At 51.6% G+C, this 19,708-nt stretch overlaps 1 protein-coding gene across 1 annotated transcript in view; it reads right to left on the bottom strand.

Moving 5' to 3' along the window:
• Window positions 1–11,331: 11,331 nt before the first annotated feature.
• GCKR (glucokinase regulator) overlaps window positions 11,332–19,708 on the bottom strand; it is a 35,158-nt gene continuing 26,781 nt past the window's right edge. The window contains exons 14-19 of the mRNA XM_045009775.1: window positions 19,399–19,495; window positions 15,499–15,596; window positions 14,299–14,382; window positions 13,930–14,079; window positions 12,576–12,710; window positions 11,332–12,099 (exon numbers count right to left, since the gene is read on the bottom strand). Coding sequence (XP_044865710.1) covers window positions 11,932–12,099; window positions 12,576–12,710; window positions 13,930–14,079; window positions 14,299–14,382; window positions 15,499–15,596; window positions 19,399–19,495 — 732 coding nt within the window. The 3' untranslated portion in view covers window positions 11,332–11,931. The remainder of the gene's footprint in view (window positions 12,100–12,575; window positions 12,711–13,929; window positions 14,080–14,298; window positions 14,383–15,498; window positions 15,597–19,398; window positions 19,496–19,708) is intronic.

The raw sequence follows: 19,708 nt of genomic DNA on the forward strand, positions 1-19,708 counted from the left end.
CAGGACCCCACCTCGGCGGACTCGCTTTGGGAAGCACACGGAGGGGCACATGCTGAATGCTCCAAGGTCAGACCCAGGAGGTGAAGCCGTGTGAGCTTCTTGCCCTGGGGACAGTATGCTCCAAGGGAGAGGAGGCTCCCCAGAGTCCTGCCTGGCTTTGTGGGGAGCAGTTCCAGAGCATCGCCCGGGGACTCCGTGACAGGCACACTTGGGGAACAGGTGGGCCGGGGCGGGGATGTGGGGAAGGGGTTGGAATGGGGGTGGGGGTAGGGAGCAGGGAAAGGGTGGAGTCAGGGCAGAGGGGGCGTGAGCACCCACTGGCATGGGGGAAATTTGGCGCTTATGGTCTGCAGCATAGCTCCCTACGTGCCCTGGCTTTGCATGGCTTCTAGAAGCGGCCGCCATGTCTGGCTCCTAGGTGCAGGGGTGGGCAGGCAGCTCTGTGCACTTCCCTCAGGCACTGCCCCTGCAGCTCCCATTGGCAGCAGTTCCGGCATAGGAACACTGGGTCCTGGCCCCAGGCCCGGGAGTCCCGGCCACCAGCTCCACGCCTCTGCTTCTGGCACCCTATGCAGCCGCCGGCCCCGTGCCTCCGCTTCTGGCCATGCACGTGGCTGCTGACCGTGTGCCTGAGGGTCCTGGCTGCCGGCCCTGCCCTTGCCCCCAGCTGTGGCCACAGCCTTGGCTCCCTTACCTCTGTCTGGGTTCCTCCCCCGCCCCCGGAGACACGGCACTGCTCCTGGCCCCAGTTCTTGGGGTTGGGGGGGGATGGACAGGAGGCAAGGGAGGTGGCTTTCAGTACCCCCACTATTAAAATGTTCCAGCACCATTGGCTCCCAGCCACTGGGAGCTGTGGAGCCGGCGCTCAGGGTGGGGGCAGCGTGTGAAGCTCCCCTGATCACCCCTGTGCCTAGGGGCACAGGGACATGCCGGACCACCTGGAGCCAGGGCAGGCAGGGAGCCTGCCTTAGCCCCGCTACGGTGCTGTGATGAAGTGGGAATGTTCTTGCTGTTGTAACTCTTCTGCCCCTCTGAGTTGGCAGCAACAAGGGCCAGGTTCAGTATCCAGGGGTTCCGTTTCAATAACAGAATGCAAAACCAGCTCGAGCCCGCACCCAGTGACCTGGGACAATTACATCCCACCCCCCTCCCCGGGCGCCTCTAGGAGGCAATACTTCCCCACTCGCAAGCACGGAGTCCGAGTGTAGCAAAATCCTTTTAATAAAGGAGGGAAACAATGTGGCATCACCACAAACTGGATTATAACACAAACCATAAGCAAAAAAAACCCCAATCCACCTCCAAGTACGTTTGGCAATGTCCTTTCCCCCTTAGGGTCTTAAGTCCAATCACCCCAAAGTCCAACAACCCAAAAGTCTCTGTCTCTGGTCAGTGCCACCCCAGAGTTCAAAAGTTTATCTGCAGAGTTTTACCCCCCCAGCCTGGGTGGAAATGGGGGGGGCGTGCACACACAGGGTGTTAAGGGGCACCTTACGTGGGCTGGGGCCAGCTGCTCCACCTTTCTGTGGCGTTCTGCTGCAGCCTTCACCACGACTGGCTCCACTCCACCAGGTGCGCCGCTCCTTTAGCCGTCCCCGCAAACCGCTCCACTCCGCTCACTGTTCCATGGGCTGCTCCAACATGCTGCAAACTGCTCCGCTCTGTCAGCCGCTTAGCAATAGATTTTTCAAGCTCCCCCACTAGTTAACACAGCACTTAGTGATTTCAGCTTGTAGTAGGGGAGCCCCGATGCTGGTGCACCATGGGCCCAACGTGAATTCAGGTCAGCAGCTTCTAGATGGACTCCTAAAGGATTCAAAATTAGCTCTGTTCTTTAACAGTGGAGAGAGGAGAATGTGCAATTGGTGTTCCAGGCCCCCAAAACAGGGCCCAGACCATCAGGTACACACACCAATCCCCAACCTCTCTCAATTCACTGGGTTTTGGCACCCATGTCCCTTGTCTAGCAAGTGCTACTTAATGGATAGTGAGACATCTCTGTTCTAATGCAGTCTCATAGTTCCTTATTTACATAATTAGGGTGACAACACTTTATTCCTCCTGCCCCAATAATCAAAGAAATTGGGGATCCCAGAGCTGTCAAAATAACCATCCCAGGCTGCCGTAAGCTATGCTAGGTGGGGTGGGTGTGCCAATGCAAATACCTGAAATTCCTTTCCGCACTCCCCATACTTTACCACCAGATGTCAGGGTAGAGCTCATCCTGACTCTGCTTACACTGTGTTATGTGAATGCTGAGTGGGGAGTATTAACCTGGGAAGGTTGCAGGGGAGTTGTGCTGGGACTGCCTGCATTGGGGAAGAGGGCATACCTGAGCATGTAACATGAGAACCCAGGAGGGGGGTTGGAGGCCAGGTAACACCTCTGCCCGGGAAACTGGACAAAGGCCACAAAGGCTGGGGGACAGATCGGGGGGAGGGGAGAAAGGAGACAGCGGAAGGGAGTTTCAGTGTTGGAGCTGGCTGGGAAATAAAGAGGGACGCCCTGACCAACAGGTCTGTGGCCTCCCTGGGGGCCCCAGATGGACCTAACTAAAGGGGGTCCTGTTGTCTGTACCGGCAAGACCTGTTTTGGACTGTGTTCCTGTCATCTAAATAACCTTTCTGTTTTACTGGCTGGCTGAGAGTCATGGTGAATTGCAGGAAGCCGGGGGTGTACCCCACTCCGTGACAGGCACCAACCGGACTTTTAACGGCCTGGTCAGCCACCAAGGTCCCTTTTCATTCCACTCAAAAACCGGACACCTGGCAACCAGGGGCGGCTCTAGCCATTTTGCCGCCCCAAGCATGGTGGCACGCCAGTCCCACGGCTCCGGTGGACCTCCCTCAGGCGTGCTCCACCGAAGCCGCGGGACCAGCGGACCCTCCACAGGGACGCCTGCAGGAGGTTGACCGGAGCCGCCTGCCGCCCTCCCGGCGACCAGCAGAGCGCCCCCCCGCAGCATGCCGCCCCAAGCACGCACTTGGCGTGCTGGGGCCTGGAGCCGCCCCTGCTGGCAACCCTATGGCTGGCCTGAGCATTGGCCTGAGCAGGACCCTACCCCTGCCAGTTGCAGGGGAGAGGGGGAGCGAGGGTGGGGAGGAGCATGTGTGGGGTCATGGCCTGGGTTAGGGGAGCCTCCCCTGGCCTACGATACTCCCAGCTCATGGAAATTGCTAATCCATGAACATAAATGTGATCTAGTTAGTAGTACTGAAACCCGGTAGAATGATTCACACGATTGGATTCTACTTCTTTAGGAAGAATCACGTGGGCAAAAGGGGAGTGGGAGGGCACTGTATGTCAAAATGGCATTACCTGTTTCCAAGTCACTGATAACTCAGAATAAAATCACCTTGAATGTTCGTGGATCACTGTTGTAACAGGCACAAGGTGGGGTATTAGCAGATGTTTGCTACAAACTGCCAAGTCACGGTTTCCTTATATCCTTGTCTAAAGTGTAGAAAAAAAGCTGCATCATCATGGGGGAACTTCAATTTGAGTGGCATGCTGGAGGTCACATATTGCCAGTACTAAAACATCACTGAAATTTCTAAATAAACAAGCCATTTCCTAACTCAAACTGTTGCATCCAACATGATAGAATAGTGTATTAGACCTAGTCTTGACAGATAAAGAACTGATCACAGAACTAAAAATTATAGCTTAGGTGTAAGTGACCATCACTTGATCATATTTATAATGTGCAAAGAGAATAAAGTCCAGATCAGTGGTCCTCAAAGTTTTCGTCTGGCAGGTACCAGATGAAGGACCGTGGCGGTGGTCGAGCATCTGCCGAAATGCCGCCAAATTTCTGCGGCGACGCCTCTCGATGACGTCGCTTTTCAGTGGCAAGCGGTGTCATCGAGAGGCATCGCCGCTGAAATGCCGCAGAAATTTGGTGGCATTTCGGTGGATGCTCGACCACCAGCCAGGACATGGGCACATTTAGATGCCCCCGCGGGTGCAATGGCACCCGCAGGCACCGCGTTGGGGACCCCTGCTCTATATAGTTGGTGTCTTAAAAGAGCCAATTTCACACAGCTGAAAACAATTATGAGCCAAATCAGCTAGGAGGAAGAATTTAATCTGAAAACTGTGAATGATCATTAGGAATTGTTTAAGAACACTTTACTAGATGCCCAAAATACCATAATTCCACAAACAAGGGAAAAGGCCACAGAGATTAAAAAAAACTGACCAGGTTTTGAAAGAAAGTGAAGGCAGTTATAATATATATAACAATGGAAGAAAGGGGAAGTTGATAGTAATAAATATAAACTAAAAGCCGGCATTGTAGAAAATTGATAAGGGAATCAAAAGGACACATGGAGAAATCTATGAGTAACAGAGTTAGGACAATAAAGAGTTTTAAAAGTATATTAGGAACAAAAAGAAGCCTAACAATGATCCATTACTAAATGGAAATGGTAGAATTATCAGTAAAATGCAGAAAAGGCAGAAATGATCAGTAAATATTTATTCTCTTTGTGCATTATAAATATGATCAAGTGATGGTCACTTACACCTAAGCTATAATTTTTAGTTCTGTGATCAGTTCAGACCATTTATTCCTACCCTTTGTTTCCTTTCTTTTAACCAGTTACCAGTCCATGAGAAGACCTTCCCTCTTATCTCATTACAGCTTACTTTTCTTAAGAGCCTTTGGTGAGGGACCTTATCAAAGGCTTTCTGAAAATCTAAGTACACTATATCCACTGGATCACCCTTGTCTACATGCTTGTTGACTCCGTCAAAGAATTCTAATAGATTGGTGAGGCATGATTTCCCTTTACAAAAAACATGTTGACTCTTCCCTCCAAAATTATGCTCATCTATGTGCCTGACAATTCTGTTCTTTACTATAAAAGCAGCAAAGAATCCTGTGGCACCTTATAGACTAACAGATGTTTTGCAGCATGAGCTTTCGTGGGTGAATACCCACTTCTTCGGATGCAAGTAGTGAAAATTTCCAGGGGCAGGTTTATATATGCAAGCAAAAAGCAAACTAGAGATAACGAGGTTAGTTCAATTCGGGAGGATGAGGCCCTGTTCTAGCAGTTGAGTGAAAACCAAGGGAGGAGAAACTGGTTCTGTAGTTGGCAAGCCATTCACAGTCTTTGTTTAATCCTGAGCTGATGGTGTCAAATTTGCAGATAAACTGGAGCTCAGCAGTTTCTCTTTGAAGTCTGGTCCTAAAGTTTTTTTGCTGCAGGATGGCCACCTTAAGATATGCTTTTGTGTGGCCAGGGAGGTTGAAGTGTTCTACAGGTTTTTGTATATTGCCATTCCTAATATCTGATTTGTGTCCATTTATCCTTTTCCTTAGAGACTGTTCAGTTTGGCCGATGTACATAGCAGAGGGGCATTGCTGGCATATGATGGCATATATTACATTGGTGGACGTGCAGGTGAATGAACCGGTGATGGTGTGGCTGATCTGGTTAGGTCCTGTGATGGTGTCACTGGTGTAGATATGTGGGCATAGTTGGCATCGAGGTTTGTTGCATGGATTGGTTCCTGAGCTAGAGTTACTATGGTGCGGTGTGCAGTTACTGGTGAGAATATGCTTCAGGTTGGCAGGTTGTCTGTGGGCGAGGACTGGCCTGCCACCCAAGGCCTGTGAAAGTGTGGGATCATTGTCCAGGATGGGTTGTAGATCCCTGATGATGCATCGGAGGGGTTTTAGCTGGGGACTGTATGTGATGGCCAGTGGAGTCCTGTTGGTTTCTTTCTTGGGTTTGTCTTGCAGTAGGAGGCTTCTGGGTACACGTCTGGCTCTGCTGATCTGTTTTCTTATTTCCTCGTGTGGGTACTGTAGTCTTGAGAATGCTTGGTCGAGATTTTCTAGGTGTTGGTCTCTGTCTGCGGGGTTAGAGCAGATACGGTTGTACCTCAGTGCTTGGCTGTAGACAATGGATCTTGTGGTGTGTCCGGGATGGAAGCTGGAGGCATGAAGGTAGGCATAGCGGTCGGTAGGTTAAGAATGTTTAAAGTATTACAAAACATGCCTTGTAGTGATAGACTCAAGGAGCTCAATCTAGTTAGCTTAATAAAGAGACAGTTAAGGAATGACTTGATTAGAGTCTGTAAGTAGGGAACAAATATTTGACAATGAGCTCTTCAGTCTAGCAGAGAAAGGTCTAACATGAGCCCATGGCTGTAAGTTATAGCTGGACAAATTCAGACCTAAGCAAGTAGACCTTGGAAGCAAGGTGTACATTTTTCATGGTGAGAGGGGTTAACCATTGAAACAATTCACCAAGGGTTGTGGTGAATTCTCCATCACTGACAATTTTTCAGTCACCATTGGATGTTTTTCTAAAAGCTCTGCTCTAGGAATTATTTGGGAGAAGTTCTCTGGTCTGTGTTATACAGGAGATCAGACTAGATGATCAAAATGGTCCCTTCTGGTCTTGGGATCTATGACTTAGAGGATTGGGCCAAAAGTGATCTGATGAGGTTCAACAAGGACAAGTGCAGAGTCCTGCACTTAGGATGGAAGAATCCCAGGCACTGCTACAGACTAGGGACCGAGTGGCTAGGCAGCAGTTCTGCAGAAAAGGACCTGGGGGTTACAGTGGACGAGATGCTGGACATGAGTCAAACGTGTGCCCTTGTTGCCAAGAAGGCTAAAGGCATTTTGGGCTGTATAAGTAGGGGCATTGCCAGCAGATTGAGGGATGTGATCATTCCCCTCTACTCAGCACTGGTGAGGCCTCATCTGGAGTACTGTGTCCAGTTTTGGGCCCCACACTACAACAAGGATGTGGAAAAATTGGAGAGAGTCCAGCGGAGGGCAACAAAAATGATTAGAGGGCTGGAGCACATGACTTATGACACACATTTTTGTTGCCCTCTGCTGGACTCTTTCCAATTTATCCACATCCTTCTTGTAGTGTGATTTAGTTGGGGTTGGTCCTGCTTTGAGCAGGGGGTTGGACTAGATACCTCTTGAAGTCCCTTCCAATCCTGATATTCTATGACTTCTGCTGTGATCATGGTCACAATGGCAAAAGCCATTGTGTTTGTGGGAGCAGATACTAGTGTGACTGTGTCCTGTTAAACAGGGCATCATTAACTCAGATGCTGCTTAAATGGGATGTTGTGCAGCCTGAAAAATCTCAATGGAGGAGCCAAGGTCTCGGAGATGCTTCTCTTGGCCTGGCTACCTGCACTGCTGCACAGAGCCTGCCTTTCCCAGGGTAGCACATGGGTTTGTCTTCCTCCGTCACCTCTCATCTCCCTGCTTTGGGTTAATTTCCCCCTAGCTTTTCCCACCCTCACATCCAACCCCACTCACTGACAAACCCCACATCTTTTCCTCTCCTCAATGCATCCAACCCAACTTGCTCTGACATGCCTCACCCCTCCCCTCCTGCCATGCACCTGACCCTCTCTTGTAATAGTATGTCTCACTAAAGAAGTGACAAGAGAATACTTTGTAGTACATGGACCAAATTAGTCAAATGGACTCACAATTAAAGGCAACTGAATCACAATTCCAAATGCAATGAAAGGAAAAATCCTAAACCTCATTCATGAAGACATCAAAGACTGAATGCCATGAATGCACCAACCAGTCACTGTGGTGGCCAGGCCTGAGTATGGACAAAGTATTTGCATGTGAATGTTACAGAACTAACAGACCAACACAACACAAAGAACTTCTAACACCACCACCTCTGCCAGACACACCTTGGTAGAGACTAGCTGCAGATTATACAAAGTCAGAGTACATTGTTATCTGGATGTAGTGGACAATTTTCCAGGCATATAGAAATAATGTGTTTGACAGATGTAACGGGTTGCAGTGTAGAGAGAAACTGAAGTCCACTTTTGCTCATTTCACTATTCCTAAACAATTAGTGATGGACAATGGCCACAATTCATTGCACCAGAATCTAAGTCATTCTGAATGAAAAATAGTTTTAATCATTTTACTAGCAGCCCACATGTAAATGGAAAGGCTGAATGAGCTGTACAGAGAGGTAAGAAAATCCTGCAGCCAGAAGATCCATTCCTTGCTCTTTTGAGGTGCAGATCAACACACAACGGCTCGTGGATAGAGTCCAGAACAATGCCTGATGGGAAGACAACTCAGAACTACTGTTCCAACTTTGGCCCTCAGTGTACCTACAAAGTGGCCAGACATAAAGAGAAGCCAAGTAGGATAAAAAGCGCTTATGAATGCCTTCACAACAGACATCTCTCAGAGAGCTGCTGGATCTAGAAGCTGGTGACCATGTTTGCGTCAAACAAGACGGAGAGAAAGGCTGGACAACTCCAGCTGTCATAAAGAAAAACAACTAATTGGCCAGATGATATGTGTGCGAGACTAATAGTGGAGAGTTCAACAGAAACCATCAACATCTTCAGTTTGTTACTCAGACAGAACTATCAAAAGAGACAACTCTACAGATGCAGAACATTCCAAACCTGCCAGAGACAGTCAGTGCAACTAATGGATAGCCAGATGGCCAAGTAGTTTTGCGTTTGGGTCATGTAATTAGAAAAAACACTATGATTCACAGACATTTAATAGACTGATACATACTGAAATTTAAAGACAGCATTATAGTATGTAAATGCGGGGAATGTAACACTTAATGGAGAAGCTGCAATGGGGGGAGGGCTAGCTCATTGGCCTGCTAAACCCAGGGTTGTGAGCTCAATCCTTGAGAAGGCCACTTAGGGATCTGGGGCAAAAATTGGTCCTGCTAGTGAAGGCTGGACTCAATGACCTTTCAAGGTCCCTTCCAGTTCTAGGAGATTGGTATATCTCCAATTATTACCTTTAATTAGACTGTATTATACTGTTCAGCCACTAGTCGACAGTGACCTGAGCTAATGGCAATGTAGCCAGCAGTGTATTAAAGGGTCTTTAGGAAGACACATCTCTGGCATCCTGTCTCCCTAAAGGCGGCTCTGTAGCGAGTCCATATCTGGTACAAGAGCCTGACCTGCTAGTAGCAGCCCAGCACCCTCCCAGGTACAAGAAGCACATGACACCTCCCAGGGCTGCCCAGAGGGGGGGGCAAGAGGGGCAATTTGCCCCAGGCCCTGAGCCTCACAGGGGCCCCCACCAGAGTTTTTTGGGGCCCCTGGAGCGGGGTCCCTCACTCGCTCCGGGGGGGCCGGAAAACTCTTGCGGGGCCGGGCGCAGGAGCTTCTTCTGCTCCCGGTCTTCGCCGGCGGGGGGGTCCTTCCGCTCCAGGGCGGAAGGACCCCCCGCTGGCGAATTACCGCCGAAGACGGAGCGGGACCCGCCGCTGAAGTGCAGCCCGGTCTTCAGCGGTAATTCGGCGGCAGGGGGCCTTTCCGTTCCGGGACCCGCCGCCGAAGTGCCCCGAAGACCTGCGGCGGGCCCCCCCCCCGCCGAATTACCGCCGAAGACCGGGCTGCGCTTCGGCGGCAGGTCCCGCTCCCTCTTCAGCGGTAATTTGGTGGCGGGGGGGGGCCGCCGCGGGTCTTTGGGGCACTTCAGCGGCGGGTCCCGGAACGGAAGGGCCCCCCGCCGCCGAAGACCCCGGGCCCCCGGAATCCTCTGGGCGGCCCTGACACCTCCACACACTGCCATGTGCCCAACCCCCCTCACTTTCACATGCCCAACCCCTCCCCCCACCTCCATGCCCTTGACTCCACTCTCTCTCTCTCATGCCCAAATGCCTACCTCCATGTGTTCAACCCCCCTCCCACACCTCCATGTGCTCAACCCCCCACAAACACACCCAACGCCTCCACCTCCACAACCCCCCCACACCTCCCTAATCCCTCCACCTCTACGTGCTTAATCTCCCCACGCCCCCAACCCCTCCACCTCCACGTGCTCAACCCCCCCACACACACCCACAACCCCTCCACCTCCACGTGCTCAACCCCCACACACACACCCACAACCCCTCCACCTCCACGTGCTCAACCCCCCACACATCCCCCACAACCCCTCCAAATCCATGTGCCCAATCCCCTCCCAGTTCCATGCACCTACCCACTCACCTCCACCTGCCTGCCTCTCTCATGGACCTGCCATCCTCTTTCCCCAGGCCTGCCCTCATTCCTTCTTACATACCCAGCTGCCCCAGTGCCACACATCCAACACCTCCTCTTCATGCACCCTGACTCCCTCATATGCCCAACACTCCCGCCCCACATGCCTGAACCCATGTGCTCTCACAGGCCCCATTTCCCCCCACTTCCATGTTCCTGAGCACTCCTCCACCTCCCCGTGACCCCACTCGCTCCAACACACCCAAGCAATGATGATGATGACCAGTAACGTATGTGGCTTGGCAGGTGCATGCTGGGCCTGAGCGGTTTGCCATCTGTGGGCCAGGCATGGCTACAAGGTGGCTACTCTGTGCCGTGCTACTGGCAGTCTGGCCATAGAGCCACAGGACCATCAGCTCAGCAAAGGGGCAGGAGTTGACTTAGCAGTTAGAACAAACCTTCCCTCATGACAATGTGGGCTGGGGCCAGCATCCCTGCTACTACTCTGGCCTGTTTCTGCCCCAGGGAGTGTTAGCATCCAGACTAAGCTAGAGCAGCCTGCAGGGTTGGGAACTGCAGAGGTGAAGCTTAGGCCCTCAGTCTCTACTGATCAGGTGGTGCAGAGCAGCCAGAATGCTAGGGTGCCGAATGCGAAAGAGGCCCTGGGGAAAGGGGAATGGTTATTCCATGCCATGCTGGCTACACGCCCAGGAATGGACTGACTGCCCAGCCCAGCCAGAAAGCTCAGTTCTGCTGCCTGGTGTGAGAATTGTGCCATAACCTTGTTTTTCTCAGAATGCAGCCAAACCACATTTGGAGGTGCAGGGATGCTGTTATAGCACTAGGAGGGAGCTGAATACAGAGTCAAGGACAATGCCCACCAGAGTTCCTGGCTGTCAGTGTCCTGGTGATGTGATGCCTAAAGCAAAGGCAGGGGGTGTCCCCATAGCTCTAGAACACAGGACTGTTCAAGGCCAGTGCCTCACCTCGAACCTTCAGCTCCAACGTCCATCATCCCACCTGCAGAGATAATGCAGCAAAGGACTTTGCCATGGTGGGGGGCATGGAAGCTACTGGACACAGGGACAAATGCAAGGGTTTTGACAGCCCTAGCGCTCCGGCCACTCAGTGAATAATTGCCACAATGCAGAGACCCCCTTCCACTCCAGCCCCTGCTGGCGGGGTAGGGCTGTGCCGGGGCCCTGTGGGCTGTTGGCAGTCAGTGCAGTTTGGGTCAGGTGGGCAGGGCACACATCCCCTCTGCTGCCAGCTCTGGTCTTGCACAAGCTGGGGAGCCGCCCATGAGCCCCACACAGCTGCTGAGCTGACAGCACAGACAGCTGGGCAAACACAGAACAGTTTATTTAAAAAAAGATTAAACACACGGTGACAACATCCAGCCTCACCTGACCCCACACACCTACAACCCACCCCATGTTCTGGGGATTACAGAACAACTTCCCCCAGTAGCTCACATCACAGAGTGACTCTTCCTCCTCCCCAGAGCAGAGAGAACAGCTGACCTGCTCAAAGGATTACAGTGCACCCCACACCCTGATTCCCCAAGGTAAGATGATACCCCCCACACCCCCATCCACCAGAGATTAGCGCACCCAGAGCAATCCAGGCCCCTGGGGAGCACATGGTCCGCCACGGAAATTCAGGCTCCTAGACAACACCAGATTCCCACCTCCAGGTAATCTGTCCCCTCCCACCAGGAGCTAACAGGAGAGCCCACAGCACTCGGCTCCCAATCTAGGTGGGTGCTGCTCGTGTTCACCAGATCCCAGCTGCTGCTCTTGTTCAGGGAGTTGGCGGCTCTCCCTGGCTGGAAGACAGTGCGGCTGCCTGGCCAGCATGCACTGCTGGATCCATACACAAGTTAATGATGCTGGGCCCTTCCCTCCCCACATAGTCCCCTGAGTGGATGGGTGCTGCCTCCTACACGCTCCTGCCTGTGGAGTCTGATTTGTCTGCACCCCGTTTGCGCCCCGGAGCATTCAGTGAGGACTCAATGGCTGCTCGGATGGACGGGGAGGTGTCAAGCCGCAGTTGGGCCTCCTGCACTGAGCAGTTCCGCAGCAGGCACAGAAGGGCTGTGGGGACAACCTGGGAGACAAGAGGAGACAGCGTCAGAATCAGGCAGGGGGGCGCTCACCCCGTCATTTCCCCAGCAGCTCAGCCAGTTGCATAGGCCCTGGTGTGCAAGTGCTAAGGGGAGCGCCACCTGCTGGGGATCTGGGGGCATCAGCACCCCACTTGCATCTGGGGGTGGCCTCCCCCTTTTCCAGGGGGAAACCTGTCTGCTGGTGCCTCTTGGGAGCCTCACCCCCTCTGCGAGGAGAAGCCCCAGCATGGACGATGGTTTTTGGAAGGTGGCCCCCAGAGCAACCACCTGAAATTCTGTCTCCTGCCTTCGAAAGCTGTTGCTGCATGTCCCTGTGCGAGTGTCACAGGTGCCAGAGTTTGCATCAGGCCCATTGAGCAGCACATCTGAGCAGAGTGGAGCCAGAGGGCTGGGGCTCCACCGTGTATGACACCATGAGGTGGGGTGCTGATGAGAGACAGGGCATGGGCCTTGTTACCTTTTTCTTCTCCGTTGCTATTGCAATATGTTTGGAGAGCTCTGCATTGCGAATGTCATCTGAGAGCACCTCAGGGTCGTATATGGTCTGCAGCAGGCCCTCCAGGCACCTGGCCTGGGAGTGCCCCGTGAACCGCTGTGGGGAGAGCATGCCAGTCAGAGCAGGGACAGAGACCAGATTCCATTTCAGTGCAGCTCAGGGATGGTGCTGGAGTGGCTCTCACATGGCTTAGCAAGGGGCATTTGGAGGGTCCCGTGCACTGATCCTGAGCAGGCCAGGGAACCAGGGGGAGTGGGAGCACACCAGTGGTGAGTAACACTGAGAAGGAGATGATGACAGCCAGAATGGCTGGAAAGCAGGGCTGGCTCCTGTCTGTCCCAAATCTATATGGTTTGGCTGGGGGATGGGCAAACTCAGAGTCGTGCATGACACCAGAGATGACAGCCCCAGCCAGGGTTGGGTGAATGGGGGTGTGTACGTGCACATGTGTGTGGACACGAGCTGGGCAGGGGCAGCACAGAGAAGGGCCCAGGTTACAGGTAACTGGGCAAGAAAACCCCGACTAGACCCTATTATCCATCCACCCTCCCCATCACACTAGCTGAAGTCCAAGAAGCCCAGAAGAATATTAGAGACAACCTGTGCGATGGATCCCTGCCCTTCCTGAATGGTACAAGAGCTATGCCCACTACTAACCAGAGTAGGCAGGGATAAGCACACTTACCAACCCCGAGAAATGCCAAAACTCAACCTTAAGACCTCTTCAACTTCTGTCCCATCTCCAACCTCCCATTCCCAGGCCCAGTAGTGACCACCAAGCTCCAGCAACATGCTGGCTGCCTCTCACAATCTGCCTCAGAGCAGGGCACAGCATGGAGACAGCTTGAGGGACATCAAGACATGCTCTGTCGTGGCCTGGTAGACGCTCACCATGCTCATACTGCTGGGCCTCTCCCACAGTGATCCCATATAAACTGTGGGCCAAGTACTTCTGCTTTGTCCCACAGGTGGTTAGCAGTGCACTGTGGTGCACTGTTTCATCTTGGTGATGAGATTCTCTCATGCTCAGGATTAGGCTCCCAGCCATGGTACAGAGGATGGGGGAGGTGGAGGACGGGAGGGTCGGCTACTGGGCTGTAGTGCTCTGCCTGGCCTTGAAGAGGTCCCACTGGGGGCAGTGCCAATGTCCAGAGAAGGGCCACACCAGGAGTCTTCCCCCCTCACCCCCCTTAGCTACTGATCTTGCTTCCTGCCTTTCCCACAACTGGGGCCTCCCCCTACACTCTGAAGTAATAACTGGTAATGCTGCTACCTTCTTATTCCCTCACTAGGCCATTGCCTTGGGCCTCAGTACCTGCAGGATGCACACCGCTCTCCAGAAGAGCTTGGAGTTGCTAATTCTCAGGTCCACCATGTAGTTGTGGAGAATTTTGCCCTTGAGGACATGGGCCCCGGTGCTGACTGTGTTGAGGATCCACTTGGTGCTGAGCTCCCTCTGGAACTTCTGTGTGAAATACAGAAAAACAGATCCCCGTAAACCGGGCAGCCACAGACTGCCAGCCAGAGGGAACCACAGCCTGGCAGCAGCCGGCCCATCTGCCCGCAGGGGGAGCCACGGCCCTGCAGCCACCCCTCACTTACCTCAGAAATCACAAAAGTCCAGTCAGTTGGCACCCTGCTAGGAATCAACCTCAGGATCCAAAGCAGGTTTTTCATGCATTACCTGGATAAAATTCCCCTCATACTCCAGGAACAGGATGGGCCACATGATGCTCATGATGGAAGGAAACAGCTTCTTGAGGGAGGCCTGGTGGGGATAAAGATACGAACAGAAACTTTGTTGTGACACAGACGTGCCCAGGCATGCCCTGGCAGGGATACTGAGTCCCACTGTTTTCTCAATACTATACCGAAGGGAGTTGTGTTTGGTCTGCCGAAAGCTAAGCTCTAGCTGACTGTCCTGGTTATTATGAGATGTTTATATGGGAAACAATTTCAGAGTTAACTAACACAGGACATTGTGTTCTAAATCTGTTGGGAGTGAAAACTAGCACCTGAGGGAGGGCAGTCTGAGAGCTGACCCAATCAACAGGAGACAGCCTGTGTTTGCTGTCTGGAGTAGATGCAGGCTGGAGATTTACAAAGCCAAACAAGCTCTGAGAGTTCTGGGGAGAGTGGGCCCCCCGGGGTAAGTCTGTATAAGAGCAGACGATTGTCCCAAGTAGGTATAGGGTGACCAGACAGCAAGTGTGAAAAACCAGGAAAGGGGTGGGGGTAATAGGAGCCTAGATAAGAAAAAGCCCCCAAAATCAGGGCTGTCCCTATAAAATTGGGTAGTAGGTAACCATTAGGGAAAGGGACTGTGTCAGTGGGGACAAGCGCTGGACGAACTAACCATTGGTAATAGGTAATAATTGGAGATATACCAATCTCCTAGAACTGGAAGGGACCTTGAAAGGTTATTGAGTCCAGCCCCCTGCCTTCACTAGCAGGACCATTTTTTGCCCCAGATCCCTAAGTGGCCCCCTCAAGGATTGAACTCACAACCCTGGGTTTAGCAGGCCAATGCTCAAACCACTGAGCTATCCCTCCCCCCTTGGGTGAGAAATACCTTATTAGATAGGAATGGAACTTGTTGATAAGTATAGGCTGCAGATTGCTTTTTTTGTTTTTCTTTGACCTTTGAGGTTTAGGGCTGGTTGGGGGCAGTGTGGCCATGGTGCAACTTAGTACAGCTCCAGGGGCACCCAATGCCACTGGGGGCAAGACTCACTCCCTTCTGGAATTCCAGAATGAAGGGAACCCCAACTCTGCCCCCTCTAGGCATGCACCAGGGTACAGTCTAATTACATGAGCACAAGCTCAATTTCCCACAGGACCTTTCCCTCACCTGGGATGGAGACAAAGAGCCTTCTCTACTCACCGGAAGGTACTGCCCAACAATGGCATGAGAAAGTGCTTGGACATTTGATGTCTTCTCCTTCACCTGAACCACAAGCTTCTCCACCTCTGCGAGGTCATCTTAAAGCAAGTGGGAGCATAAGACTGGGGTAACCAGGCTCTGGACAGTCATTCAGGAAGGTCCAGAGCTAGTCAGAGTCAAGGGCCCTTTGCACATCAGACAGATCATCATACCAACATCCAAGAGACGTGTACACACACACACACAGGTCTACCTTACTTCTGTCTCATTCACTTTCTTTGCTACAACTCCAGAGTAAGAGGGTAACAGGTCCATAGACTCCCTTGCAGCTGGGGTAGGTCAGAGAACAGCTGCACCCCTCTTCCTGGTTTGTCTGTAGCTCAAAGGACCCAGTGTGATTGGCTCTGCCATGACAGATCTAGACTGCAGTGACATTATTAGTTACATTGCAGAAGATGGGGGTTAATCTGAGAATTGAAAGGTGGATAAGGAACTCGTTAAAGGAGAGACTACAATGGGTCATTCTGCAAGGTGAACTGTCAGGCTGGAAGGAGGTTACTAGTGGAGTTCCTCAGGGACTGGTTTTGGGACCAATCTTATTTAACATTTTTATTACTGACCTTAGCACAAAAAGTGGGAGTGTGCTAATAAAATTTGTGGATAACACAAAGTTGGGAGGTATTGCCAATATGGAGGAGGATAGGATTATCATACAAGAAGAGCTGGATGAACTTGAAAACTGGAGTAATAGAAATGGGATGAAATTTAATTAAGTGCAAAGTCATGCATTTTGGGACTAACAACAAAAATTTTTGCTGGGACCATATCAGTTGGAAGTGATGGAGTAGGAGAAAGACCTGGGTGTATTGGCTGATCACAGGATGCCTAAGAGCCGCTAATGTGATGCAGCCATGAAAAAGGCTAATGCAGTCTTAGAATGCATCAGGCAAGGTATTTCCAGTAGAGACAGGGAAGTGTTAGTACCATTATACAAGGCACTGGTGAGACCTCATCTGGAATACTGTGTGTAATTCTGGCCTCCCATGTTTAAGAAATATGAATTCAAACTGGAACAGGTGCAGAGAAGGGTGACTAGGCTGATCTGATGAATGGAAAACATACAGTAACTCCTCACTTAAAGTCATCCTGGTTAACGATATTTCAATGTTAAGTTGCTGATCAATTAGGGAACATGCTCGTTTAAAGTTGTGCAATGCTCCCTTATAACATTGTTTGGCAGCCGCCTGCTTTGTCCACTGCTTGCAGGAAGAGCAGCCCGTTGCAACTAGCTGGTGAGGGCTTGGAAACAAGGTGGACCGGCAGCCCCCCCGCCCATCAGCTCCCTGTGCAGCAGCCGCCCAGCAGGCTACCAATTGCTGGCAATTCAGTTGTCCCTCCCCCCACTGCCATGTGCTTCTCCTGCCCTCTGCCTTGGAGCTGCTCCCAGAGCCTCCTGCTTGCTGTGCAGGGGAGCGGGGAGGAGGGGGAATGTTAGGGTGTCCCCCTCCCCACTGCTCCTGCCCCCCGCTTACCCCTTCTCCATATAGAGCAGGGTGGGGACAGGACAGGGCTCAGGAGGAGAGAGCTTGCTGGCCGCAGCTGCTGTCTCAACTTCCTGATCTTTTTAAAAGCAATGGAATCTTCTTTCTTAGAGGTTTTTAAGGTCAGGCTTGACAAAGCCCTGGCTGGGATGATTTAGTTGGGGATTGGTCCTGCTCTGAGCAGGGGGTTGGACTAGATGACCTCCTGAGGTCCCTTCCAACTCTGATATTCTATGATCTAGATTATATCTATCTATATCTATTATATATAGATATAGATATAAAAATAAAATATAGTTTTTTGTCTGGTGAAAAAAATTTCCCTGGAACCTAAACACCCCCCCCCACCCCTAATTACATTTATTCTTAATGGGAAATTGGATTTGCTTAACATTGTTTCGCTTCAAGTTGCATTTTTCAGGAACATAACTACGTTAAGCAAGGAGTTACTGTAGCTTAGGAGAGGAGACTCAAAGAGCTTGGCTTGTTTAGCCTAACCAAAAGAAGGCTGAGGGGAGATATGATTGCTCTCTATAAATACATCAGAGGGATAAATACCAGGGAGGGAGAGGAGTTATATGAGTTAAGTGCCAATGTGGACACAAGAACAAATGGATATAAACTGGCCATCAACAAGTTTAGGCTTCAAACTAGACAAAGGTTTCCAAGCATCAGAGGAGTGAAGTTCTGGAACAGCCTTCCAAGGGGAGCGGTGGGGGCAAAAACCCTAAGTGACTTCCAGACTGAGCTTGATACCTTTATGGAGGGGATGGTATGATGGGGCTGCCTACGATGGCATGTAGCCGATCTGCAACTGCTAGCAGCAAATATCCCCAACGGCTGGTGATGGGACACTAGATGGGGAGGGCTCTGACTTACTACAGAGAATTCTTTCTTTCTCTCCCAGGAGTCTGGCTGGTGAGTCTTGCCCACGTGCTCAGGGTCTAACTGATCGCCATATTTGGTGTCAGGAAGGAATTTTCTCCCAGGTCAGGCTGGCAGAGATCCTGGGTTTTTTGGGGGGTTTTTTTGTTTTGTTTTTTCTTTCCTCTGGGCATGAGTCACCTGCAGATTTAAATTAGTGTAACCAGTGGATTCTCTGTAATCTGAAGTCTTTTAACTCTTGATTTGAGGACTTCAGTAACTCAGCCAGAGGTTGTGGGTCTATTACAGGAGTGGGTGGGTGAGGTTCTGTGGCCTGCATTGTCCAGGAGGTCAGATGAGATTATCATGATGGTCCCTTCTGGCCTTAAAGTCTATGAGACATCAGTGCATTGATAGGAGACCAGCCAAGTGGCCCTAGGCAAACCCCACCAACAGCACCCCATACAAATTCCACAGTCCTGAGAAATGGATCTGGAGACAAAGGCCCAAAGCAAAAGATGAATGTGACCCCGCCGCCCTGCCACTGACAGTATCAATTCTTAACCACAAAGTTATTGATCTAGGCATCTACACAGCCCATGACCACAGTGCACTGAGTTCACCCTCACAGCCCCTTGTGACAGAATGATTTGTATGGACATAAGGAACTGAGGCACAGAAAGGGAAGTTACTTGTCTAAGGTCACACTGAGCCTGTGGAAGAACTGGGAACTGAACCCAGATTTCCTGAGTCTTAGGCTAGTACCGTAACTACAGGCCAAGCTTACCATGAGCCAGCACCACCGGGACTCAGACATTGCCCATGTGGATTGGACCAGGATCCATTTAGTCCAGTGTTCTATCTCCAACAGGGGCCAGCACCAGCTGCTTCAGGGGAAGGTGCAGTGACCAGGCGGCCTGCCCCAGGGGAAGGTTCCCCCAGCCCCAGTAGTTAGGGGCTCATGCCCTGGAGCCTGATGGTTCATGGCCAATCCCAAGCTGTAGTTTGGGTGTTAGTATTTCCTCTGATGAGTCTGGATATTCTTCATGCTCATAGGAACCTCTAACCCCTCTCTGAATCCTGCCAGGCTCTTAGCCTGTTATGTCATGTGGCAGGGAGTTCCACAAGCCCCTTGTGGGAAAATATTTCCTTTGCTGCCTTTCAGGCCCAGTGAGCTTCCCCCTCATTCTTGTCTTATGAGACAGGGAGAACAGATACTCTTGATCTCCCATCTCAAGACCCTGCATTGTTTTAGATACTTTTCATAATTTTTTATCATGTCCCCTCTCACCTGTCTTTTTCCAAAGTAACAAGAACCCCAATCTTTTCAATCGTTCAGCCTACTAGGGAGAGGTGAGGCGGGATAAACCACAGCAAGAGGCTGACGTGATCACTCAGCAAAGGGTAGTGCCCAGGAGGGGGAACAAAAGCGCCTTCCTTTTCTCCCCCCACAACTAGTGCTGACCCCTTCCCTCAGCTCCCAGCCCCTCCTCACCATCCAGCGTGAAGAGGAAGAGAACAGTATCGAGCTCCGTCAGTGATGGGAGAATCGTCTTCACAAAGTCCTCCTGAGAGAAGGCGAACTGCGGGCCCTGCCAGAGAGAGCGAGCCTGTTTAACATGGTGCTGGGTTCCCATTACACTCCCTGACACATGGGCCCCCCTGCCCACCCCTTCATTGGGGCCCCTCCTCCCTTCCCAAACATGGGAGGCCCCATCCCCTTCACAACACTGAGACTTCCCCGGCCCTCTCCTGCCTGACTCCAGGTCCCTCCCATCTTCCTGACACCAAGGCCCAATGCCCCT

This window comes from Mauremys mutica, chromosome 3 (genome assembly GCF_020497125.1).
Source record: "Mauremys mutica isolate MM-2020 ecotype Southern chromosome 3, ASM2049712v1, whole genome shotgun sequence".
Classification (NCBI taxonomy): Eukaryota; Metazoa; Chordata; order Testudines; family Geoemydidae; genus Mauremys; species Mauremys mutica.